General features: G+C 48.9%; 1 protein-coding gene across 4 annotated transcripts in view; it reads left to right on the top strand.

Annotated features, from left to right (window-relative positions):
• Positions 1 to 26,615, top strand: part of BDP1 (BDP1 general transcription factor IIIB subunit) — a 260,324-nt gene that overhangs the window by 173,588 nt on the left and 60,121 nt on the right. For all 4 annotated transcript variants that reach the window (XR_012727216.1, XR_012727217.1, XM_075325283.1 and 1 more), the window contains exons 26-31: positions 8,615 to 8,757; positions 11,002 to 11,185; positions 11,615 to 11,718; positions 22,634 to 22,825; positions 23,007 to 23,163; positions 24,784 to 25,007. Coding sequence is in view for 2 of the 4 variants with exons in the window: in XM_075325283.1 (XP_075181398.1) it covers positions 8,615 to 8,757; positions 11,002 to 11,185; positions 11,615 to 11,718; positions 22,634 to 22,825; positions 23,007 to 23,163; positions 24,784 to 25,007 (1,004 nt within the window). In the remaining 2 variants the exon portion in view is untranslated. The remainder of the gene's footprint in view (positions 1 to 8,614; positions 8,758 to 11,001; positions 11,186 to 11,614; positions 11,719 to 22,633; positions 22,826 to 23,006; positions 23,164 to 24,783; positions 25,008 to 26,615) is intronic.

Below are 26,615 nucleotides of genomic sequence, written 5' to 3'. Positions count from 1 at the left end.
GATCCCTGGGACCTTAATCTGGTCCTCACGGCCTTACAGAAACCCCCCTTTGAGCCTCTTAGGGAGGTTTCTTTGTTTCGACTTTCACAGAAAGTGGTCTTTCTGGTGGCCATAACTTCTCTCAGGAGAGTCTCTGATTTGGCTGCGCTCTCTTCGGAGTCACCCTTTTTGGTTTTTCACCAAGACAAGGTGGTTCTCCGTCCGACTCCGGACTTTCTCCCTAAGGTGGTGTCTCCTTTCCACCTTAACCAGGACATTTCATTGCCTTCCCTTTGTCCGGCCCCTGTGCATCGCTTTGAGAAAGCGTTGCATACTTTAGATCTGGTGCGGGCGCTCCGGATCTATGTGTCACGCACCGCCGCTCTCAGGCGGTGCACCTCTCTTTTTGTGCTAACCACAGGTCAGCGCAAGGGTCTCTCGGCTTCTAAACCGACTCTGGCTCGTTGGATTAGGTCGGCCATATCCGATGCCTACCAATGTTCTCAGGTGCCTCCGCCGCCGGGGATTAAGGCGCACTAGACCAGAGCTGTCGGTGCCTTTTGGGCTTTCAGGCACCAGGCTACGGCTCAGCAGGTTTGTCAGGCTGCCACTTGGTCTAGTCTGCACACCTTTTCGAAGCACTACCAAGTGCATGCTCATGCTTCGGCAGATGCGAGCTTGGGCAGACGCATCCTTCAGGCGGCTGTCGCCCATTTGTGAAGTTAGGTTTTGCCTACTTCTCAGTTTCTGTTTATTTCCCACCCATGGACTGCTTTGAGACGTCCCATGGTCTGGGTCTCCCATAAGGAACGATGAAGAAAAACAGAATTTTGTTTACTTACCGTAAATTCTTTTTCTTATAGTTCCGACATGGGAGACCCAGCACCCTCCCTGTTGCCTGTTGGCAGTTCTTGTTCCGTGTGTTTTCACCGGCTGTTGTTGTAGACAGAGTAAAACCCGGAATAACCGGAACCTCTGTCTACAACAACAGCCGGTGAAAACACACGGAACAAGAACTGCCAACAGGCAACAGGGAGGGTGCTGGGTCTCCCATGTCGGAACTATAAGAAAAAGAATTTACGGTAAGTAAACAAAATTCTCTTTTTCTCTGCAGGCGGGGGTGCAATCACTTCTTCGGAGTCAGTCACACCCCTTAAGGCGCCTCATGCACTTCCTGGGGAAGATGGTGGCAGCTATGGAGGCAGTGCCGTTCGCGCAATTCCATCTACGGCCACTCCAATGGGACATTCTTCGCAAATGGGACAAGAGTGCGGCTTCCCTCGACAAGAACATCTCTCTTTCCCTTGCAACCAAAACATCACTTCAGTGGTGGCTCCTACCCACATCTCGGTTTCGGGGAAAATCCTTCCTACCCCCAACCTGGGCCGTGGTCACCACGGACGCGAGCCTGTCAGGTTGGGGAGCGGTTTTTCTCCACCACAGGGCTCAAGGAACCTGGACTCCGATAGAATCGTCCCTTCAGATCAATATCCTGGAGATAAGGGCAGTATATCTAGCCCTATTGGCTTTCCATCGGTGGCTGGAGGGCAGGCAGATCCGAATCCAGTCTGACAACGCCACTGCCGTCGCCTACATCAACCACCAAGGCGGCACTCGCAGTCGTCAAGCCTTCCAGGAAGTCCAGCGGATTCTGCAGTGGGTGGAAGCCACAGGCTCCACCATCTCCGCAGTTCACATCCCGGGCGTAGAAAACTTGGTAGCAGATTTTCTCAGTCGTCAGGGCATGGACGCGGGGGAATGGTCTCTGCACCCAGACGTGTTTCGAGAGATCTGTCGCCGCTGGGGAACGCCGGACGTCGATCTCATGGCGTCACGACACAACAACAAGGTCCCGGCCTTCATGGCACGGTCTCAGGATCACAGAGCTCTGGCGGCGGACGCATTAGTCCAGGATTGGTCGCAGTTTCGACTTCCTTATGTGTTTCCCCCTCTGGCGATGCTGCCCAGAGTACTACGCAAGATCAGGTCCGACTGCCGTCGCGCCATTCTCGTCGCTCCAGACTGGCCGAAGCAGTCGTGGTATCCGGATCTGTGGCATCTCACGGTGGGTCAACCGTGAGCACTTCCAGACCGCCCAGACTTGCTGTCACAAGGCCCGTTTTTCCATCTGAATTCTGTGGCCCTCAACCTGACTGTGTGGCCATTGAGTCCTGGCTCCCAGGGCTGTGGAGTCGGAGTCGTGGAGTCGGAGTCGGAGCTCGTTTTGGTGGAGTCGGAGTCGGTATAAAATGCACCGACTCCGACTCCTAAAATATATAATAAATTGGGGACAGGAGTGCAATGCAGAATGTGCTGAATATTTTACTAAATAACAACATTTAGTATAATGCTTATATTTAAGTGAAAAATTTATTGTAGTACAATGTGAACATCAGACATTTAATTGTTTTTATGATACAATAATCAAGATATTTGGATAGAACATAAAATATTTATTGGAATACAACTTTAGAACACAAAAAAACTAATAAATTGTAAATATGTAATATATATAATATATATATATATATACAGTGTATATACACACACACAAGATATATATGTAATCTACTGTATATTACATAGTGTATTACATATTTACAATTTATTACAGTTTTTTGTGTTCTAAAGTTGTATTCCAATAAATATATTTTATGTTCTATCCAAATATCTTGATTATTGTATCATAAAAATTATTAAATGTCTGATGTTCACATACACATATTCATGTACTACAATAAATTTTTCACCTAACTATAAGCAATATATGTCGGAGTCTGAGTCTGAGTCTGAGTCTGAGTCTGAGTCTGAGTCTGAGTCTGAGTCTGAGTCTGAGTCTGAGTCTGAGTCTGAGTCTGAGTCTGAGTCTGAGTCTGAGTCTGAGTCTGAGTCTGAGTCTGAGTCTGAGTCTGAGTCTGAGTCTGAGTCTGAGTCGGTGCAAGAGAATTTGAGGAGTCGGAGTCGGAGTCAGAGTCGAAGGTGTGGCTTACCGACTCCACAGCCCTGCTGGCTCCTAGCGTCTTCAGGGTTATCTCAGGATGTCATTGCCACCATGAGACAAGCCAGGAAGCCAACGTCCGCCAAGATCTATTTCAGGTCTTGGCAAATCTTCCTATCCTGGTGCGCTGATAACGGTTTTCCTCCATGGCCGTTTGCCTTACCCACTTTTCTTTCATTCCTACAATCTGGAATGGACAAGGGTTTGTCCCTCGGCTCTCTCAAGGGCCAAGTATCGGCGTTCTCCGTGTTTTTTCAAAAGCGTCTAGCCAGGCTTCCGCAGGTCCGCACGTTCCTGCAGGGGGTCTGCCACATGGTCCCACCTTATAAACGTCCGTTGGAACCCTGGGATCTTAACAGGGTCCTGACGGCTCTTCAAAAACCACCTTTTGAGCCGCTGCGGGATGTCTCTCTCTCACGTCTTTCGCAGAAAGTGGCCTTCCTAGTGGCAGTCACATCACTTCGGAGAGTGTCTGAGCTTGCAGCGCTGTCATGCAAAGCCCCCTTCCTGGTTTTTCACCAGGATAAGGTGGTTCTGCGTCCTGTCCCGGAATTACTCCCTAAGGTGGTATCCTCTTTTCATCTAAATCAGGATATCTCCTTGCCTTCCTTTTGCCCTAATCCAATTCACCAGTGTGAAAAGGATCTGCACTCTTTGGATCTAGTGAGAGCGCTCCGGTTCTACGTGTCTCGCACGGCGCCCCTGCGCCGTTCAGATGCGCTCTTTGTCCTTGTCGCTTGCCAGCGTAAGGGCTCTCAGGCCTCCAAGTCAGCGTTGGCTCGGTGGATCAAGGAACCGATTCTCGAGGCCTACTGTTCTTCCGGGCTTCCGCTCCCTTCAGGGCTGAAAGCCCATTCTCCCAGAGCCGAAGGTGCGTCCTGGGCATTGCGGCACCGGGCTACGGCTCAGCAGGTGTGTCAGGCAGCTACGTGGTCTAGTCTGCACACTTTCACGAAACACTATCAAGTGCATACCTATGCTTCGGCAGACGCCAGTCTAGGTAGGCGAGTCCTTCAGGCGGCGGTTGCCCACCTGTAAGAGGGGGCCGTTTTCGGCTCTTTTTATTGAGGTATTCTTTTACCCACCCAGGGACTGCTCTTGGACGTCCCAATTGTCTGGGTCTCCCAATGGAGCGACAAAGAAAAAGCGAATTTTGTTTACTTACCGTAAATTCCTTTTCTTCTAGCTCCTATTGGGAGACCCAGCACCCTCCCCTGTGCCCTTTGGGCTAGTTGTTCTTTTGTGTACACATGTTGTTCATGTTGAATTGTTCTTTTGGTTCATGGTCTTCAGTTCTCCGAACATCCTTCGGATTGAATTTACCCTAGACCAATTTATAAGTTTTCTCCTTCCTGCTTTTGCACCAAAACTGAGGAGCCCGTGGTCCACGGGAGGGTGTATTGGCAGAGGGGAACCTCTGCAACCGCCATGACAAAAAAAAAATAAAAAATAATAAGCAGGAAAAATGCATGTGAAAAAAAAATACGCAAACGCAATAAAAAAAAAAAAAAAAGGGAATTTTGTTTACTTACCGTAAATTCCTTTTCTTCTAGCTCCTATTGGGAGACCCAGACCATGGGTGTTTAGCTTCTGCCTCCGGAGGACACACAAAGTACTACACTTAAAAGTGTAGCTCCTCCCTCTGAGCTTATACACCCCCTGGTAGCCAGTCCTAGCCAGTTTATTGCTTTGTGTCAGGAGGCATGCATCCACACATGCATTCTCATCTGATTTGTTTGACTTTTGGAAAGAGTTTGAAGAAAAGCGGGTCCATGTCTGGACTCCCGGCATGTCCCTTCTCACCCCACTGTGTCGGCGGTGTTGTTAAGGTTGATTTACAAGGCTGCAGCCTTACATGCCGCGCTCCTTCACCATCCCTTCTGGGCTCTGGCTTGAAGTGGGAGCCAGCACGGTCTCCATGCCTGGCAGGAGTCCGGTCTCCATCCACAGCCCCTTGAGGATTCTGTTGGACCGGAGCACTCATCCCCAGGGACATGGCCCTGCGTCTCAGCAGCTGAGTACCTGAGACGTTTATGTTGGGGGTCCCGGTTCTTTATTGTAAGGGGAGAGTATGCTGTATGTGATTGTTTTAACTTTTCCGGCGGGTTCTCTAGCTTTTGCCTGAGAACCGCGCCGATGGTGCCTGCTTGTCGGCCTCGCCGCTTAAATTTAGGCCCCGGCTTCGCCGGAGGCCTAGTTTCATTTTCCTGCCCTCGCATGTCACTCATGCAGAGGGACAGGTTCGGCTCCTCCCGGCGGCCGTTCTACACAGGGGAGGGACACTCCCCACTGCTGGGGCGTCCCTCCTTCCCTGCAGGTCTCTATAGCCCTCCAGTTCCCGCTCTTTTATAGGAACGCCCTCTTCTCAGGCAGAGTTCACTCTGCTCTGGGACATCCTGCATTCTGCATCTCTGCTGAGGTGCTGCGACTGGGGGACCGGGCTTCGGGATCTGGAGGGCACACAACACCGCGCTCAGCGGTCTGGTAAGCCACAGCCGGTCTCCGGTTGTGGACTTCTGTATATTCTCCCTGGGGTTCATTCTCTGCAAAGCCCCCACTCCAGCAGCATGTCTCACACAAGGAGCAAGGCTCCAAAGCTTTATTCTGCATGTAAGCTCCTGCTGCCTGAGCCGAGCACCTATCCACATTGTGATGTCTGCACTAACTTGGCGGTGCCACAGCCTGGAGTCTCACCCCCAGTGGTCTCTCAGGCTGCTGCTGCACCTGTGATTGAACCCCCAGCCTGGGTAGAGTCCTTTTCTAGGTCCATATCCCAGTCATTTGCTGAGTCCATGGGGCTTTTGTCCAGGACTTTGGCGGGCAGGCACATTCGAGTCCAGTCAGACAACGCGACCTCTGTTGCCTACATCAATCACCAAGGCGGGACACGCAGCCGCCTGGCAATGTTGGGGGTCCAACGCATTCTTCAATGGGCGGAGGACTCCCAAGTCCACCATATCCGCAGTCCACATCCCTGGCGTAGAAAACTGGGAGGCAGATTATCTCAGCCGTCAATCCGTGGACGGTGGCGAGTGGTCCCTGCACCCGGCAGTGTTTCAGTCAATCTGCCGCAAGTGGGGCACTCCGGACATGGACCTAATGGCATCCCGTCACAACAACAAGGTTCCGGTTTACGTGGCTCGCTCCCACGATCCTCAGGCCTTTGCCGTGGACGCTCTGGTTCAAGACTGGTCCCAGTTTCGTCTGTCCTACTTGTTTCCCCCTCTAGCTCTCTTGCCCAGAGTCCTGCGCAAGATCAGAATGGAGGGCCATCGAGTCATCCTCATTGCACCGGACTGGCCCAGGTGAGCTTGGTATCCGGACCTGCTCCAACTGTCCGTGGAGATGCCGTGGCATCTTCCGGACCGTCCAGACCTGCTCTCGCAAGGTCCATTTTTCCGCCCGAATTCTGCGGCACTCAAATTGACGGCGTGGCTCTTGAGTCCTGGATTTTGACGGCTTCTGGTATTCCTCCTGAAGTCATCTCCACTATGACTCGGGCACCGTAAGTCTTCCTCCGTCAAGATCTATCACAGGACTTGGAAAATTTTCCTGTCCTGGTGTCGCTCTTCCGGCCATTCTCCTTGGCCATTCTCGTTGCCGACCCTTCTGTCTTTTTTACAGTCCGGTCTGCAGCTAGGACTGTCCCTCAACTCTCTCAAGGGACAAGTCTCAGCTCTATCAGTGCTGTTCCAGCGGCGTCTCGCCCGGCTGGCTCAGGTCCGCACCTTCATGCAAGGTGCGTCTCACATCATTCCGCCTTATCGGCGGCCCTTGGATCCCTGGGACCTTAACTTGGTCCTCACGGTATTGCAGAAACCCCCTTTCGAGCCCCTTAGGGAGGTTTCTTTGTATCGTCTTTCTCAAAAGGTGGCCTTTCTAGTTGCCATAACTTCTCTCAGGAGAGTCTCTGATTTGGCTGCGCTCTCCTCGGAGTCACCTTTTTTGGTTTTTCACCAAGACAAGTTAGTTCTCCGTCCGCCCCCGGACTTTCTTCCTAAGGTGGTCTCTCCCTTCCACCTTAACCAGGATATTTCCTTGCCTTCCTTCTGTCCGGCCCCTGTTCATCGCTTTGAGAAAGCGCTGCATACTCTAGATCTGGTGCGTGCTCTCCGGATCTATGTGTCTCGAACCGCTGTGCTTAGGCGGTGCACCTCTCTTTTTGTGCCAACCACAGGGCGGCGCAAGGGTCTCTCTGCTTCTAAGCCGACCTTGGCCCGTTGGATTAGATCGACCATTTCGGACGCCTACCAGAGTACTCAGGTGCCTCCCCCGCCGGGGATCAAAGCACACTCGACCAGAGCTGTCGGTGCCTCTTGGGCTTTTAGGCACCAGGCTACGGCTCAACAAGTCTCTCAGGCTGCCACTTGGACTAGCCTGCATACCTTTTCGAAGCACTACCAAGTGCATGCTCATGCTTCGGCAGATGCGAGCTTGGGCAGACGCATCCTTCAGGCGGCTGTCGCCCACTTGTGAAGTTAGGCTCCGCTTACTTCTTAGTTTTTTCTTTTTATTCCCACACAGGGACAGCTTTGGAACGTCCCATGGTCTGGGTCTCCCAAAGGAACGATAAAGAAAAAGAGAATTTTGTTACTTACCGTAAATTCTTTTTCTTATAGTTCCGTATTGGGAGACCCAGCTCCCTCCCTGTTGCCTGTTGGCGATTTTCTTGTTCCGTGTGTTATCACCGGCTGTTGTCGTGGACAGAGTCTCCGGTTCCGGTTCTTACTCTGTTCTACTTGTGGGTGGCTATTCTCCTTCAGCTTTGCACTAAACTGGCTAGGACTGGCTACCAGGGGGTGTATAAGCTCAGAGGGAGGAGCTACACTTTTAAGTGTAGTACTTTGTGTGTCCTCCGGAGGCAGAAACTAAACACCCATGGTCTGGGTCTCCCAATACGGAACTATAAGAAAAAGAATTTACGGTAAGTAAACAAAATTCTCTTTTTTTGAACCACAAAATCTGCAAGGATAAAAGAAGCAGCGTGTGCACAGCAAGTCACGATTCTCATAGACTTTGCTGGCATGCGTTTTTTCCTTGCAGTTTTGATTAAAATCCGCATAGAAAAAAAGTATGAAAAAGCAACGTTCGCACAGGGCCTTAAAGTGTTAGAACATCACTATAAAGTGATTTTACATCCATTACATACTTAGGATGTGACTTTCCTGCATATGAGGTTACACATTGATGTGATGGGGTTACAAGGTTCCAATGAAATATACAGAATTTGCTGCAATTATTAACACCCCACTCGCACTCATTTCTCCTCTTTTAGCCCCCCTAAAGCTCCAGCGGTCTTTGTTTTCAAAAGGCAAGTGTTGCGCCCACTGTAGCCAATCAGTGCCTGTAGCATTCATGTGCCATTATCGCTCAGTGCTGAGCGGTGGGGCCAGTAACGTATGGCCAGTGACCACAGCAACCGAGAAATGAGCCAAAAAACATACAGTATGTAAGGGAGAGCTTTGCGAGGAGACCAGTTTGCAAACTTAGTAAATGTACAAAGCACTTTGGTAACATTTATAATTTAGTCCCGTCTGTGTATAATTTTTTGTGGTGAAATTCTGCCAGGACTTGAGCTTCATGGGAAAAAGAACTTGAAAGTTTGAATTTAATGCATTTCACTTTCTGTATTGGCAGAGTCATGGTAATGAAACAGGAGCTGCCTCCTTACAGGCAGAAAGGAATGAGAAAAGCTCTGTTATTGAAGAGGATTCTAATACTTTGGAAAAACCTGATAATGGAGCATGTCCCGGGACGTCTGTGGGGTCTACACCTGCCATGTATGTTTGTGGAACGTCTCATTCACCTCTTAGCTTATTTGAGTTTAGTGCTTTTAAGTATACTTTTAGTATGATTGAAAATTGCTTTTGAAAGTAGACCTGTATTTTTTGGGGGGCCTTCATGCTGAATCATCTGTTGGATTTCTGATTTCCATTTGAATTACACTTCTCCTATTACACAGAAAAATGTTTACGCAAGGGGCTTGTGCGGCGTCTGAGGCCCCACGGGCTTGTGCGCCGTCTCTGAGGCCCCACGGGCTTGTGCGCACAGTCTCTGAGGCCCAGGGGCACAGGACATGGTAAATTCGAGAAGAAATTATTAGCCTTTAAAGCACTGCATGTCATAATCTCACTAGTGATTGATTGTGCTCAGTGAGAGAAACAAAATTATAATTTTGTAGTTGTGATACCTTTTGAATGGCTAACTAAAATAAAATGGTGTTACAAAGCAAGCTTTTGAGACTTCCCAGGTCCCTTCATCAGGCATGGTATAACAAAATATCTGAAGAAACACAAATATATGCACAAACAGAGCAGAGGGATGGCATAATAAAAGACATTTAAATAAACAAACACTGAGCTTTGAGAGAGAATCCTTAATTAGCTTTGATTAGTGGTGTGTAAGGTTTATTGTCCCAATATCCATGTAGGATCAGAGGCCTGGTGCCCTCAGTCTCTGGAGGAGACTCCTTAGATTTTCTATTGAGTCATATTTTGTCATACTATACCTGATGAAGGGACCTGAGAAGTCTTGAAGCTTGCATTGTAAAACTATTTCATTTTATTTTAGTTAGCCATTATAAGGTATCACAACTACAAAATTATAATTTTGTTTCTGTCACTGAGAACAATCAATCATTTTTTCAACTGGCTAACACTGTACGCAAACCTTTTCTCTTGTAATTTCACCAGTGGCTTAGCAGTGTTGCATTGGTGACTAGACACAATCCTGTCACCCTTTAAATGGCTACTCTGCCCTGATTGATGCCCTGCACAGCCAGGTCAGATACCACACACTGGGGGGGACATCCGACAAGCTGAGCTTACAGAGGGGAGACTTTGCCCAGTCCCATCAGTAGCAGAGCGGAGATGACTTTCCAGTGCTGCTCATGGCTGTGTTTTAAGCTCAATTAATGTCTCCATAAAATCAGCAGTTAAGGCTACTTTCACACATCAGGTTTTTTCCATCAGGCACAATCCGGAAAAAAACGGGTAAAACGCATCCGGTACCGCATCCGTTTTTTCCCCATAGATTTGCATTGTTACCGGATTGTGCCTGATGGTTTGCGTTGCATCCGGCAAAATTAATTAACGCGGCTGCCGGTTGGAACATTTCATGTAACGTTTTTTGGCCCCTTAAAAAAACCGCATCGCGCCGGATCCGTTGCAATACGGTGTGTTTTACAATGGAAGCCTATGGACGCCGGATGCGGCTGCCGGATCTGGTTTTGTTAACTGAGCATGCTCCAATGTTTTGAAAAAACGGATCCAGCAAAAAAAAAAAAACGGACAAAACGGATGCAAGAACGGATGCAAAACGGATCTGTTTTTTTACGCATTCGGCATAACGGATCCGTTAAACGGATCCGGTGGATACGGTTTTTACATTTTTTTGCCAGATCCGTTGGATCAGGAAAAAAAAGGATTGTGCCTGAATGCAGAAAACTGATGTGTAAAAGTAGCCTTAATCATGGGGGTCATCTAGGAAGGTGTTTATGGCCCTGTAGCATTCTAGAGGCGGTTGGTTCCCTTTAAATAAATTTGCCTAGATTATGTTCTGTTTGTTTTCACTTGGGCATTTAATGATCTTCTGATGTCACAGATCACATGGAAGATGTTCACATTGGTGAAATGTGTGATCTCAGACTAAAACCTTACTTTCAGAATAAAAAGGCTTCAATTCCAAACTCCTTTTGGCACTGCTCAGTGATTTCTGTCCATTCACAGACGTATGAGCAGAACCAAACTGATTTGGATACCGTATAGAATTGTGTAAATAAATGGCGGTTTGATATCGAACTTTGCCAGTGTTATCTTTTTGTGCAAGTGTGACATAAAGATTTTGACAGATGTTACTCATGGGTATAACCTAAAGCTGTGTGTCCATGATGCTGAAATCTTTACTAGAAGCTGAAGTCTTCCTATACTTCCTATACTGTTGGTGGATTAAGATACAGTTGTAATAAATCTATTCTTTGAGCCCGGATTGGAAGATCGCTAAAGATGATTGATCTCTTTTTCTAGAAATGATAAAGAACAAAGTGTATCTGATGGTGAAAGAAAAACAGTGAAACCAGGTTTTACAAGGGGTAGATTACAAAGACCAAAGCCAAATTTAAGCAAATCAACGCCAAGATCAGCAATGACTGCTACTCCTGTGTCCTCTGTGCGGGAAGAGACGAGGCCTGGAACAACTGACACCGGCAATGTAAGAAATGCTGAATAGGAGTGAGACTGGCAGAGACTTTATTCCCCTCTCCCCATTAAGAACAAGTGTTTGGTTAAACCGCATGTGTATGGGAAGGATGGTGCCCAGCCCAAATGTGTGTATGACTGACTGCCACCAAAAGAGGTTATTCACACCAAAGCCATTCATGGCTGAGATACTGAATACCTCTGTCCTGGCCACAACCACGTGAGGCTATGGACAGCAGAGAGCCACGGAGCTCACACTGTTTCTGTAAATCCCATGGGAATGAAGGAGGTTACCAACATGGCCTAGCACAGCAAGCTACACTGTTCCCTTAACTCTGATTTATGGACACTTCATTAATGGTGGCCACAGATAAATATATGCTCATTTTAATAACTGCATAATTGGTTAATAATATTGTATCTTATTTTTCTGCAATTTTAGGATGGTTCCAATATTTCATTGGATGCAAAAGTGTTATCAGATGCAGAGAATAAATCGTCGGTAAATGATGCTTGTGATGGAGCTCCTGATAAAGTGCCGGCCCAGTAAGTTATATTCATGTCAGCATTGTATGTGTGAAATAAAAGAAGAGACATTAGCCTTCCTCAGGCTTCACAACAGTATATGCAGTAAGCTGATATTGCTGTGGTCTGCAGGAAGCCGCACATTTCACTACAAGAGAAATATTTCTTTATCGTTCCTTTGGGAGACCCAGACCATGGGTGTTTAGCTTCTGCCTCCGGAGGACACACAAAGTACTACACTCAAAAGTGTAGCTCCTCCCTCTGAGCTTATACACCCCCTGGTGAGCAGACCCAGCCAGTTTATCGCTTTGTGTTCAGGAGGCATACATCCACACATGCATTCTCATATGATTTTTTCCTTTTGGAATGAGTTTGAAGAACTGCGGGTCCACGTCTGGACCCCCGGCATGTCCCTTCTCACCCCACTGTGTCGGCGGTGTTGTAAGGTTGATTTCCTAGGCTGGAGCCTTACATGTCGTGCTCCTTCACCATCCCTCCTGGGCTCTGGCTTGAAGTGGGAGCCAGCACGGTCTCCATGCCTGGCAGGAGACCGGTCTCCATCCGCAGCCCTTCAGGACCCTGCTGGACCGGAGCACTCATCCCCAGGGACCTGGCCCTGCGTCTCAGCAGCTAAGTACCTGAGACGTTTATATTTGGGGGTCCCTGTGCTTTATTGTTTGGGGAGAGTGTGCTTACTGTATTTACTGACATTTCCGGCGGGTTCTCTAGCTGTCGCCCGAGAACCGCGCCGATGGTGCCTGTGCGTCGGCCTCGCCGCTCAAATTTAGGCCCCGGCTTCGCCGGAGGCCTAGTTTCGTTTCATTACCCTCACATGTCACTCATGCAGAGGGACAGCGCGGCTCCTCCCGGCGGCCGTTCTGCACAGGGGAGGGACACTCCCCACTGCTGTGCGTGTCTCCTCCCCTGTAGGTCTCTATGGCCCTCCAGATCCCGCTCTTCATGCAAGTCCCGCCCCATCTCTTCGCTCCGGCGGCCATTTTCTCAGAGTTCACTCAGCGCTGGTCTGCGTTCTGCATCCCTGCTGAGGTGCTGTGTTTGGGGGTCCGGGCTTCGGGATCTGGAGGGCACACAACACCGCTCCAGCGGTCTGGTAAGCCACAACCGGTCTCTGGTTGTGGACCTCTGTATATACTCTCTGGGGTTCATTCTCTGGCAGAGCCCCCACTCCAGCAGCATGTCTCACACGAGGAGCAAGGCTCCAAAGCTTTATGCTGTATGCGCTGCATGTAAGCTCCTGCTGCCTGAACCGAGCACCTATCCACATTGTGATGCCTGCTCTACCTTGGCGGTGCCACAGCCTGGAGTCTCTCCCCCAGTGGTCTCTCAGGCTGCTCCTGCTCCTGTGGCTGAGCCCCCGACTTGGGTAGAATCCTTTTCTAGGTCTATCTCCCAGTCTTTTGCTGAGTCCATGGGACTTCTGTCCAGGACTTTGCTGAATATGCATTAGCCCCCCTCACAGGGTGCCTCTGCTGCTAGGGGTCTCTCAGGACCGGATCTCACAGAGGATTCATCATCAGGTCCCAGACCTCGTCCTCCTAAAAAGAGACGCAGGGTTCCCTCTCCCTCCTCCTCCCGTGGCTCTGATTCAAGAGCTGACTCGCAGGATGAGGAGGATGCCTTTACAGGGGGCTCGGAGGCTAACTCCATGTACCCCATTGATCTGTCCGAAAGTGACTCAGATCTTAGTGACTTTATTGCTTCCATTAATTCTGTACTGGATCTCAATCCGCCAGTGTCAGAGGAGCAACCCTCTCTGGCAGAAAAGCACCAGTTTACCTCGCCTAAGAGGGCAAAGAGTGTGTTCTTTAACCACTCCAGTTTTCAGGCCGCTGTGACCAAGCCCAGGGCCTGTCCTGACAAACGCTTCCCAAAGCGTGGTTCTGATGACCGTTTTCCCTTTCCACCTGAGGTGGTCAAGGAGTGGGCTCAGTCCCCAAAGGTAGACCCCCCGGTGTCTAGGCTCTCAGCCCGGACCGTTGTGTCGGTGGCTGATGGCACCTCCCTTAAGGATTCCACTGACCGCCAGATTGACCTTCTGGCCAAATCTGTATATGAAGCGGCGGGGGCCTCGTTTTCCCCGACTTTTGCAGCAGTGTGGGCTCTCAAAGCCATCTCTGCTTCTCTAGAGGAGATGCATTCCCTCACCAGGGAATCTATGCCCGAAATGGTTGCCTTGACTTCCCAAGCTTCAGCTTTTTCATCCTATGCCATGTCTGCCATGCTGGAGGCTTCTCACCGCACTGCGGTGGCTTCGGCTAATTCCCTCGCTATCCGCAGGATCTTGTGGCTTCGAGAGTGGAAGGCAGATGCTTCTTCAAAGAAGTACCTTGCTGGGCTCCCTTTTGCTGGGTCCCGGCTGTTCGGAGAACAGCTGGATGAAATTATTAAGGAAGCTACTGGCAGGAAGAGTACTTCCATGCCACAAACCAAAGCCAGGAAACCTGCCCAGGGTAGGAATCAGTCGAGGTTTCGCTCCTTTCGTTCCTCCAACTGGTCGTCCTCTAAGCCCTCGGCCTCGTCCGCTAACTCAGCCAAGGACCAGAAATCCAACTGGCGCCCAAAAGCGCGTCCACAGAAGACCGCAGGAGGTGCTGCCACTAAGGCAGTCTCCTCGTGACTATCTGCCCGCTCCAGCAACGTCCTTAGTCGGTGGCAGGCTCTCCCACTTTGGCGACGCTTGGTTTCAACACGTCTCCTATCAGTGGGTGAGAGATATCATCTCCCACGGCTACAGGATAGAATTCTCTTCTCTTCCAGCCCGCCAAACAGATTTTTTCTCTCAATTCCCCCCTGCTCCAAGGCTGCCGCCTTCTCACAGGCCGTGGCATCCTTGCAGGCCAACGGAGTAATTGTACCGGTTCCCGCCCGGGAACGGTTCAGAGGTTTCTACTCAAATCTCTTCCTAGTCCCCAAAAAGGACGGTACATTCCGACCCATCCTGGATCTCAAGCTTCTCAACAAGCATGTTCAGGTGCGGCCTTTTCGCATGGAGTCTCTGCGATCAGTCATTGCCTCAATGACCCAAGGGGATTTCCTGGCGTCCATCGACATCAGAGATGCCTATCTGCATGTGCCAATTGCAGTTTCACACCAGCGTTGGCTACGTTTTGCAATCGGAGAAGATCATTTCCAATTTGTGGCTCTCCCCTTCGGGTTGGCCACAGCCCCTCGGGTATTCACCAAGGTCATGGCAGCAGTGATTGCGGTTCTGCACCTACAGGGGTTGGCAGTGATTCCTTATGATATAGAAGGGTTAATAGTTTCTATATTTCTTCATTAAAGATATTTTATTGTTATTAGTAAGTATATCTGGTGGTAGTTCATAGTCATTATGGAGCCTTCGGAATAAGAGACATGCTCAAGGATTATTTTGTCTCTAAATGTTCTTCTTATCTTCTTCTTATCTCATATGCATGACTCTACATTTTTGCTTTGCTAAAACTTAAAGGTCATATGAGCAACTTGTAAAGTCCAGCTTAGAAGCCTTATTTGCAATATCACATTGATCTGTAAATGGTATAAATAAAGTGTACTTTGGTTAAATAAACAGAAAATTGATCATGCCCACATGGATGCTGGTCTTTTTCTCCGAGCGCTCGATCTTGATTAGGTCTGAAGAGGCCTAATTGAGAAGACCTCACTGGTGATCCCATAAGCTGACTTGTGACAAAACAGAACAGCTACAACAGTTTTTGGCGCCCAACGTGGGGCCGTGGCCAACCAGCCTATTCGGAAGAAGTTTTGCAATTCGGGGCTCTTCCCTTCGGGTTAGCCACGGCCCCTCGGGTATTCACCAAGGTCATGGCAGCAGTGGTTGCGGTTCTGCACCTCCAGGGGTTGGCAGTGATTCCTTACCTGGACGACCTTCTAGTCAAGGCTTCATCCAGCGCAGACTGTCAGCGGAGTGTCTCGCTCACTCTCGCCACTCTAGCCCAATTCGGGTGGCTTGTCAATCTTCCCAAATTCACTCTGACTCTGACCCAGAGTCTCACGTACCTAGGGATGCAGTTCGAGACTTTGCCGGCACTTGTGAAGTTGCCCTTAGTCAAACAGCAGTCCCTCCAACTGGCGGTGCGCTCTCTGCTGAGGCCCCGCCGTTATACCCTCAGGCGTCTGATGCAGGTGCTGGGTCAAATGGTGGCGTCAATGGAGGCTGTCCCCTTTGCCCAGTTCCATCTGCGCCCCCTGCAGCTGGACATTCTCCGCTGTTGGGACAAGCGGCCTTCCTCCTTACACAGGTTAGTGGCTCTGTCGCCACAGACCAGGAGCTCTCTTCAGTGGTGGCTTCGGCCCCTCTCTCTGTCCCAGGGGCGCTCCTTCCTGGCCCCGTCCTGGGTGATCCTCACCACGGATGTCAGTCTATCCGGCTGGGGAGCGGTATGTCTCCACCACAGCGCGCAGGGCACTTGGACTCCGTCCGAGTCAGCCCTTTCAATCAATGTGCTGGAGACCAGAGCCGTGCTTCTAGCTCTCCTAGCTTTTCACCACCTGTTGGCGGGAAGGCACATTCGAGTCCAGTCAGACAACGCGACAGCGGTTGCCTACATCAATCACCAAGGCGGGACACGCAGCCGCCTGGCAATGTTGGAGGTACAACGCATCCTTCAATGGGTGGAGGACTCCGAGTCCACCATATCCGCAGTCCACATCCCTGGCGTGGAAAACTGGGAGGCAGATTATCTCAGCCATCAAACCGTGGACGGTGGCGAGTGGTCCCTGCACCCGGCAGTGTTTCAGTCAATCTGCCGCAAATGGGGCACTCCGGACGTGGACCTAATGGCATCCCGTCACAACAACAAAGTTCCTGTTTACGTGGCTCGCTCCCACGATCCTCAGGCATTCGCCGCGGACGCTCTGGTTCAAGACTGGTCCCAGTTTCGTCTGTCCTACGTGTTTCCCCCTCTAGCTCTCTTGCCCAGAGTCCCGCGCAAGATCAGAATGGAGGGCCGTCGAGTCATCCTCATTGCACCGGACTGGTCCAGGCGAGCTTGGTATCCAGACCTGCTCCATCTATCCGTAGAGATGCCGTGGCATCTCCCGGACCGTCCAGACCTACTCTCGCAAGGTCTGTTTTTCCGCCTGAATTCTGCGGCTCTCAAATTGACGGCGTGGCTCTTGAGTCCTGGATTTTGACGGCTTCTGGTATTCCTCCTGAAGTCATCTCCACTATGACTCGGGCCTGTAAGTCTTCCTCCGCTAAGATCTATCACAGGACTTGGAAAATTTTCCTGTCCTGGTGTCGCTCTACCGACCATCCTCCTTGGCCTTTCTCCTTGCCGACCCTTCTGTCTTTTCTACAGTCCGGTCTGCAGCTAGGACTGTCCCTCAACTCACTCAAGGGACAAGTCTCAGCTCTGTCAGTTCTGTTCCAGCGGCGTCTCACTCGGCTGGCTCAGGTCCGCACCTTCATGCAGGGCGTGTCTCACATCATTCCGCCTTACCGGCGGCCCTTGGATCCCTGGGACCTTAATTTGGTTCTCACGGTTTTGCAGAAACCCCCCTTTGAGCCTCTTAGGGAAGTTTCTTTGTATCGTCTTTCACAGAAAGTGGCCTTTCTGGTGGCCATAACTTCCCTCAGGAGAGTCTCTGATTTGGCTGCGCTCTCTTCGGAGTCCCCTTTTTTGGTTTTTCATCAAGACAAGGTGGTTCTCCGTCCGACTCCGGACTTTCTTCCTAAGGTGGTCTCTCCTTTCCACCTTAACCAGGACATTACCCTACCTTCCTTTTGTCCGGCTCCTGTTCATCGCTTTGAAAAAGCGCTGCATACTCTGGATCTGGTGCGTGCTCTCCGGATCTATGTGTCTCGCACCGCTGCACTTAGGCGGTGCACTTCTCTTTTTGTGCTAACCACAGGTCGGCGCAAGGGCCTCTCTGCTTCTAAGCCGACCTTAGCCCGTTGGATTAGATCGACCATTTCGGACGCCTACCAGAGTACTCAGGTGCCTCCCCCGCCGGGGATCAAGGCACATTCAACCAGAGCTGTCGGTGCCTCTTGGGCTTTTAGGCACCAGGCTACGGCTCAACAAGTCTGTCAGGCTGCCACTTGGACTAGCCTGCATACATTTTCGAAGCACTACCAAGTGCATGCTCATGCTTCGGCAGATGCGAGCTTGGGCAGACGCATCCTTCAGGCGGCTGTCGCCCATTTGTGAAGTTAGGTTCTGCCTACTTCTTAGTTTTTTCTGTTTATTTCCCACCCAGGGACTGCTTTGGAACGTCCCATGGTCTGGGTCTCCCAAAGGAACGATAAAGAAAAAGAGAATTTTGTTTACTTACCGTAAATTCTTTTTCTTATAGTTCCGTTTTGGGAGACCCAGCACCCTCCCTGTTGCCTGTTGGCAATTTTCTTGTTCCGCGTGTTCTCACCGGTTGTTGTCGTGGACAGAGTCTCCGGTTGTTCCGGCTCTTGCTCTGTTCTACTTGTGGGTGGCTATTCTCCTTCAGCTTTTGCACTAAACTGGCTGGGTCTGCTCACCAGGGGGTGTATAAGCTCAGAGGGAGGAGCTACACTTTTTAGTGTAGTACTTTGTGTGTCCTCCGGAGGCAGAAGCTAAACACCCATGGTCTGGGTCTCCCAATACGGAACTATAAGAAAAAGAATTTACGGTAAGTAAACAAAATTCTCTTTTTTTTACCAATACAGTGGAACCTCGCTCAACGAGTAACCCAGTTAGCGAGTATTTCGCCTAACGAGCAAGGCTTTCTGTAAATTTGTAACTCGGTTTACGAGAAAGCCTTGGTGTACGAGCAACATACTCACCGCACACACTTCCGGTTCCGTACATCCACCGCGCTCTAACCCGCTCCTGCAGTCCACACAAACACACACAAACAAGCGCACACACACATATTATGCTCACCTTACTTTCCGTTCCCTCGCCGGCTTCCTGGAACTTGCAAGTATCGGGTAACCAAGGCGACCGATGCCGGACCTTCAGCTCCCAGAGCGCTGACGTTAAAGACAGGAGCCGCTTGCATCTGATTTGAGTAGCGGCTGACAGGGGAAGGTCCTCCCTCCACAGGATTTGTATCCGGTAACCATCGCGATGAGGGAGGAACTTCCCCTGTCAGGCGCTACTCAAATGCAGTGCGCTGGCCAATTAGAGGCAAGCTGCTCCTGCCTTAGACGTCAGCATGCTGAGTGCGGAAGGTCCGGCATTGGTCGCCTTGGTTACCCGATACACGTCTTGTACGGGTGAACTGCAAGTTCCATGAGACCGGCGAGGGAACGGAAGGTAAGGTGAGCATAATCTGGGTTTGTGCGTGTGTTTGTGCGTGTTTGTGCATGTGTGGAATGGCACAATAGGGGACCAGGATGGGATATTTAAAGGGAACCTGTCAGCAGAAATTTCGCCCAAAACCTAAAAGATTCCCCCTCTGCAGCTCCTGGGCTGCATTCTAGAAAGGTCCCTGTTATTATTGTGCCCCATGTGAGACCAAAATAAAGACTTTATAAAGTGGTACCTTTTTGTATTCAGATACTGTAAATGTGACACGGGGGCGGGCTCTCTGGCGTCCGTTATTCTGCCTCCTGGTCCTGTATGCCGCCCCCATCGCTCCTTTCCATAGCTGATGCACCGCCCACTGCTCCAGCCATCCCTGCGCATGCCCAGTGCCAGTCTCATGGGACTGGGCTGCTTCCAGGGATGACGTCCCTTTTGTCACGTGATAGGGACGTGTTCAAAATACTATCACGTGACAAAAGGGACGTCATCCCTGGAAGCAGCCCATACAGTCTAGCACTACCCTGAGCACAGTGTGACCGCTGGTGAGGTTTGTGCGCTCACGAGATTATGGGCGGGTACTTGCTGATAACAATCACAGCCCCGCCCATAATTACTTGCCTGCGCACACGTCACCAGCAGTCACACTGCTCAGTCCCGTGAGACTGGCACTGGGCATGCGCGGGGATGGCTGGAGCAGTGGGCGGTGCATCAGCTATGGAAAGGAGCGATGGGGGCGGCATACAGGACCAAGAGGCAGAATAACGGACGCCAGAGAGCCCGCCCCCGTGTCACATTTACAGTATCTGAATACAAAAAGGTACCACTTTATAAAGTCTTTATTTTGGTCTCACATGGGGCACAATAATAACAGGGACCTTTCTAGAATGCAGCACAGGAGCTGCAGAGGGGGAATCTTTTAGGTTTTGGGCGAAATTTCTGCTGACAGGTTCCCTTTAACAAGTTGTGGAACGAATTGTCTGCATTGCAATGATTTCCTATGGGAAATCTTGCTTTGCTGAACGAGTAACTTGGTTAACAAGCACAGAAAGAGTTGTTCTCGTTAACCAAGGTTCCACTGTATTTGTTCATTTGTGTGAGTGTTTGCTGTGATCGTTTTCTCCCTTATTTTAGACTTTAAAATAAAGTAACAGCATAAAGGCCTCTAAACAGAATAGGTTAAACGTGGATGAACCTACTGATTTTGGCTTAAGTTGCCAACCATATGATGTGTGTGGGAACACCCCCATGTTACCCCTTAGTGGATGGTGATGCGGAGAGGGTTAGCTTAATTTTTGGCCATATACGCCAAGTTGAGTCAGGCAGCAAGATGTAGTCAACTTTGTTTTGGTGCAGGCTTCCAATAGGCGCATACGGCCAGATATTACGTCCGCCAGAGAACACTGACTCCATCTGCATTATTAGGGTTAATGGCCCAGACTGCACATAGACTTGAATCCCATTTTGCAGGGCTTGAGGCATAAGCCCCGACTGAACCAATGAATGTAAACTAAAGCGCTACGTGATCATAGCTTATCTGTAATAAGTGCAGGCTGTAAATGTGATCTGAGAGCAGATGTGTTTAATCCCAGTACAGCACCTTGTACGGGATTGTGTACCGTGATAAATAATACTTTTCAGGGTAAAATCTGTTGAGTTCATTTGTTACAAATCCTCCTTTATTCCTATATTATAATTAGGTGCTTGGTGCAAATTGGGAGTGGCTGAGCAGTTCGGTGTAACTTCCCATGTAAATGTCTTCACGTTATCTCTGCTCCAGTCTTTCTTTACAGACATTGCTGGTGTGAGCGAAATACACTCCTTCTATGCCTCTTGAACGCCAAATGAATAAGATTTGCTTTACGAGCGCTCGGGAAATCAATATAGCCCACACACTTAGGCTATGTGCCCACGCTTAGGAAAATTTGAGCAATTTGCTGCGACTTTTTCGCGGAAATTCCGCGGATTTCTCAAAAATCCGCAGTACAGAGAGTCCCCAGCCATTTCTATGGCATTTGGGGAGTGCTGTGCCCATGCTGTTTTTTTTCCGCAGCGGAAATAATGTGGATTTCCCTGCCAAAAAATCTGCAGCATGTCAATTATTCCTGCGGATTTTTTCCGCACGATCCTATACTACCTGCCTTGATAGAAGACACCGGAGTCACTTCCTCCAGTGCAAAGGAACACGGTGGAGCCAGGAGCTGGGCGGGGCCAGCACGAGCTCCGGTCATGTGACAGCCGTAGCTAGTTCAGGCCCGCAAGGTGCAGACAGACACGGCCGCAAAGTGAAGTGCTGCGTGATGGAGGTAAGTATGAACTCCCTAATCACTCCGGCACTTGTTCTGCATTGAGGATGCAGTGCCAAAGCCATGGTACTGTATCCTCAATGCCGCAGCATATCCGCAGGACATTCCGCAATACAACCGCAGCATTAAAACAAAGTTGTGCTGCGGTTTTCGGGGAGCTCCTGCGTAATGTCCTGCAGATGTATCCGCAGGACACTTTCCCCGTGAGCACATAGCCTTACTATGGTGTACTCAAAGAATTCTCCTTTATTAGTACATGTGATCAATTTATATAGTATCACAGACAAAGGATAACTTCCCTCTGAACTATGCACCAATAAGAGCAGTAGGTGTATGAACATTAATGAGAAACTTCCCTGCCCATCAGTGTTAGCTGAACCCTATGACATCATTATCTATAAGACAAGATGGGCGCTATAAGAACAGAGTGGATTCTGTTCTCTCACACTAGCTTCACATTGGCCTGAAATATCTCCACTGGAATTTCCCTCATGCGCCATTTGTAAGGGTACCGACACAGAAACCCTCCAGGATAAAGACTCTGCTGCGCATGGCCTGGGACGCTTATCGATTGGCGCCTGTGCTTGATGTAGGAGGAGATGGCACTTACTCCTGTGAATCCAGTCTAGTCAATCAGGCAGAGTGACATGAAAATAACCTTAAGATATAGGAAAGGTGCACTGAGCTGAAAGACCCCTCACCCTGAGATACGCTGAGCACCTAATTAAAGAGGAATAATGGATTTTTTATTTAGCAAGGCAATGGCTTTTAGCACAAGATTATTAATAATAATAATAATAATATATTATTTTTATTTTTTTTTTGCGTTGAGAAAGGGAGGGGGTCATAGTCCCCTAAAATGTGTTGGGCTTGGTTAAAACACTAATTTGGGGACTGACAGACCCTCTCAAGAATGTAATGATTCCCTCTGATTTGTTTGTCGGTGATAATACGGATTTTCCATAGTGTGTCTAAATATCAAGTCAATTAATATTTATATTTCTCCTTCGCCTTATTGGGGGACGCAGGACCATGCTTCTAGACACCTCTCGGCCTTCCTCTGCGGTTTGGGATGAAAATTTTAGGGAAGAGGGTGGCGGCAACGGAAGCTGTTCCGTTCACTCAATTTCATCTTCGTCCTCTTCAGCTAGCGTTCCTTTCAGTGTGGGACAAGAACCTGGCGCCCATGGATTGCCCGGTTTGCTTCTCCCAGAGGGTGATTTACTCCCTTCGCTGGTGGTCCCTTCTCTCGTCGATCTCCTAAGGGAGATCCTTCCCGCCGAGAGGTGTCTAAAACCATGGCCCTGTGTCCCCCCAATGAAGGCTCAGAGAAAGAGATTTTACGGTGAGTACACACAATCTTCTTTTTTTTTTTTTTTTCTTTAGACCCAAAGAAGCTGTAACTGACATTGAAAAAGGAAAAGCTGCTTCTTTAAAACCCATCGGCACAAGATTTGCAAAACCTATCCCAAACCTTAGCCGAGCAGCTGTGCGAAAGGAGACGTCCACTAGGGAGGTCTCCAAACAAGATTTGCCAGATACGTCCACCGCTGATCATGTCTGTAAAGATGCTGGACAGTAAGTAGGAAAAAAATGTCTTCCATGCTTAGATTTAAAGGGGATGTCCCATGTCATACCTGCATATCCACAATAGGGATAGCTAAACCACAATATTTGGAAAGATTTAATTTGTAAAGTCATTAGATTTGCAGATTATTATTAGCACTTTAAGCTTTTAACTTCTGTCCCTCCTTTTTAGTACCAGTGAAGATAAATCTGCCACCATCAAGCCAGCGCAACTAAAACGTGTCGGACTGGTCAGGCCTGTGCCAAATCTGGTAAAACCGTCTACCAAGACCTCAAGTCCATTAAAGCGCAAGAGAAATGAAGACTTAAACGGAGCAGCTGCTGACAAAGTAATATTACTTTTGATAATTTTTCTATTTTGTTATCTTGCTATTTAATTAGTACACCTGGGAAAAAGACATGAACCACACATCCCAAAATCATACTTTGATCTAAGGCCGTTAGGCAAAAATTAAATACTGGAACATAAGGTTCTTAGTTTAACTTTCTGATCAGACTGTATGAAGCCCACTGCAAGGTCACAGCAAACCTCTGAGTGGGTCCCTAATCTATGTCTTAAAAGTGTGGAACCACGCGCCAGCCGCTGCAGCAGTGACAATGTACCAGATGGGCAGGTGACCTGGTGCCTCACAACACCCATGCTGCAAGGCTGAGCCCCCATAGCTCCAGGCCCCACCGCCCCTTGCTATTTAATTAGTTATACTGATTTCATGAATTTAGTATTTTTTTATTTATTTTGTTGTCAGTTTTTTTCTGATCGTTGAGGTTACTTTACGACAGATTACAAGTGGGTTATGATGGCGTCTGTGATGCCTTTCACACTGCAAAATACGCAGTTCAGCTTCTGGCTATCAGGTATTAAAGGGGTTATTCCTGCAAAATGAATCCTCGCTCAGGGGTTTAAAATTCTAAAATAAATTAACGTGTCAAATGCAATGTTTCCAAAAGTGCTCGCTACTCTGGATTTTACCTCCTGAAAATCTGCTTGTCAGAGGATTTCTTAGGCCCAAGTCACGCTTGCGAGAGACTCACACGAGTCTTGCATCGCTTCACCCGGCATGGCCGTACACTCTCCTGACAGGAGCGTCTCGGCTGCACAGAAATACATGCAGCTGACCCGCTGCTGTCAGGAAAGTGTGTGGCCATGCCGGGTGATGCCAATGCGAGACTCGCGTTAGTCTCTTGTAAGTGGGACTCTGGCCTTACTTGGTTGACCATGAATACGTCCTGTTGTTCTTTAGTGGCAGGTCGCACATGCTCAATAAATACTTCCAATTCTTTTGACCGTCTTGTTGTGGATGGACACAGTGCATATACAGTTGCGCTGTCCTTGCTGCAGAGTGGACATTGGCACAGCACACCTGCTGATGTCAAAGGTGGAACAGCAATCCCCCTCTCCCAGTCTGCGGGTTGGCAGTGTGACAGATGCAGCAGAGAGAGCACAGCCACAAAACCACGAATGGTTTCTCTAAAAGCATAAGTATTTCTGTCCATGTGTTATAATGGACACATCAAACCTACAAGTACTCAGTGGTGTCGTCACCCCTCCTGCTTCTGCGCGTTCTGTGTCTGGTGCCTTGTTGTGTTTGGGACGCTGACGGCCGAGGCGTTCCAACAGCAACATCGCGCCCAGCAGACCGGGGGATCGCTTTACTGTGTTGGGATAGACCCTCACAGTATCCCGCACCGAGGAGCCATACCGGCCCCTTCATATTTTACTAGCAAAGTATAATGCCGCATGATTATTTGGTGTATTAGGTGAAATGCAAAAAAATTTTAACAAAAGACAACAGGATGTAAATGCTTTATATAATGTACTACACGGTTTGTGTTCAAAAATTCTATCCTGTTTGTGTTGAGAAGAAACGTGGCTTTTTGTCAAACCATAGTTTACAGGACATCACGTATATGAAACAAGCGATTTATATTTAGTTTCTTTTCTGTGGAAGGATAAAGGTAATGCGGGAGAGATCTCGTCACCAACTAAGAAAAAAACAAAAGCATCGGATTGCAATGTTGACGTGTCCCCCAAGAGAATTTGCCCCTCAGGCAGAGCCCAGAAGCCATCTTGTTTCTTGGACTCTGAGGTGGACCAGCCTTCATTGACAGATGAGCCTCAGAGCAGCAGCCAGACGAGCCATATGCAGGATCCCACTTCTTCGCAGCGATCTAGGTAAGTAAATGTCTGATGTTAAAGCGCTTTTCTGGGCAAAAAAATTATGAAGGCGTTGTAAAACCTATAAAAAATAAAGAAATTCCACAATTTTCTTGCTGTTAAAATTCTATGCTTTTTCTCAGCTGTAATACACGGTGGCTCTTTACTTCTGGCTACAATCCATTCAAAGCAGAGTAGAGATTTCTTGTCTGTGCTTTGAAGGGCTCAGCAAGCAGCTGTGCATGGTGATGTTTTGGGGGGCCACTGACTGTGATCCTCAGCAAGTCTAGAATAAATGAGGATGTGTCATGGAGGGAGGTAGAGCGCAGAGACCTTGCAGGGTCCACACAAAGCAAGTCATATAAGTTTGTGACTTTTTAGCTTGAGGTGGTGGTGCTGAGTATTCCACAGTGCTAGATTACATCTCAATAAATAACTACATTTTATGGTCTGAGCCAGCCACTGTGTAAGGCTAGGTTCACACACTGCGTTTTTTTGACGCTGCATTTGTGTGCGGTTTTTGCGGCAAAAAAACGCACAAAAAGGCACCCGTGTCAAAAAAACGCGGCAAAAAACGCACACGTTTTTGCCACGATTTGGTGCGTTATTTGCTGCGTCTTTGCTCACTGCGTCTTTATGCGTTTTTTTTATCAGTGAACAAAAAAAAAGGTCTGATGTCATTTCCTTCTTCAATATGTTCTTCATTATCCACTAGTGTATGCAGGAGAGCAGACAGCTGCAGAACTACAAGGCTCAGCATACTCCATCCAATATTGTATGCAGGAGAGCAGACAGCAGCTGCAGAACTACAAGGCTCAGCATGCTCCATCCAGGACTGTATGCTGGAGGGAGAGTCAGGGGGAGCAGACCTACAAGGCTCATCATCCTCCATCCAATAGTGTATGCAGGAGAGCAGACAGCAGCTGTCAAACTACAAGGCTCAGCATCCTCCATCCAATAGTGTATGCAGGAGAGCAGACAGCAGCTGTCGAACTACAAGGCTCAGCATCCTCCTTCCAGGACTGTATGCAGGATTTCTTTGCCCCCCCCAACAAAAAAAATGACGTGGGCTTCACCATATTTTTGTATGCTAGCCAGGTACAGCAGGCTGGTACGGGCTGCCCCCAACCCCCAGCTGCCTATTTGTACCCGGCTGTGAACCAAAAATATAGAGAAGCCCTTTTTTTTTTTTAAATTATTTCATGAATTTCATAAAATATTTAAAAAAAAAAAAAAATCACGTGAGCTTCGCCTAATTTTTGTGTCCAGCCGGGTACAACTAGGCAGCTGGGGATTGGAATCCACAGTGCAGGGTGCCCATGCTTTCTGGGCACCCCCACTGCGAATTGCAGTCTGCAGCCACCCCAGAAAATGGCGCTTTCATAGAAGCGCCATCTTCTGGCGCTGTATCCAACTCTTCCAGCTGCCCTGATGCCGGGTGGCTCACTGGGTAATAATGGGGTTAGGGCTAGCTGTATATTATCAGCTGGCCCTAAGCCAGAAATTCATGGTGTCACGCCAATATTAGGCATGGCCACCATGAATTTCTAGTAAAGATAAAAAAAACCACAACACACAGAAAAATAGTTTTATTAGAAATAAAACACAACACAATTAGTGACTCCA

Source organism: Anomaloglossus baeobatrachus, chromosome 1 (genome assembly GCF_048569485.1).
Source record: "Anomaloglossus baeobatrachus isolate aAnoBae1 chromosome 1, aAnoBae1.hap1, whole genome shotgun sequence".
Classification (NCBI taxonomy): Eukaryota; Metazoa; Chordata; class Amphibia; order Anura; family Aromobatidae; genus Anomaloglossus; species Anomaloglossus baeobatrachus.
The sequence above is the reverse complement of the archived record's forward strand: the minus strand, read 5'-3'. Positions and strand labels throughout refer to the sequence as shown.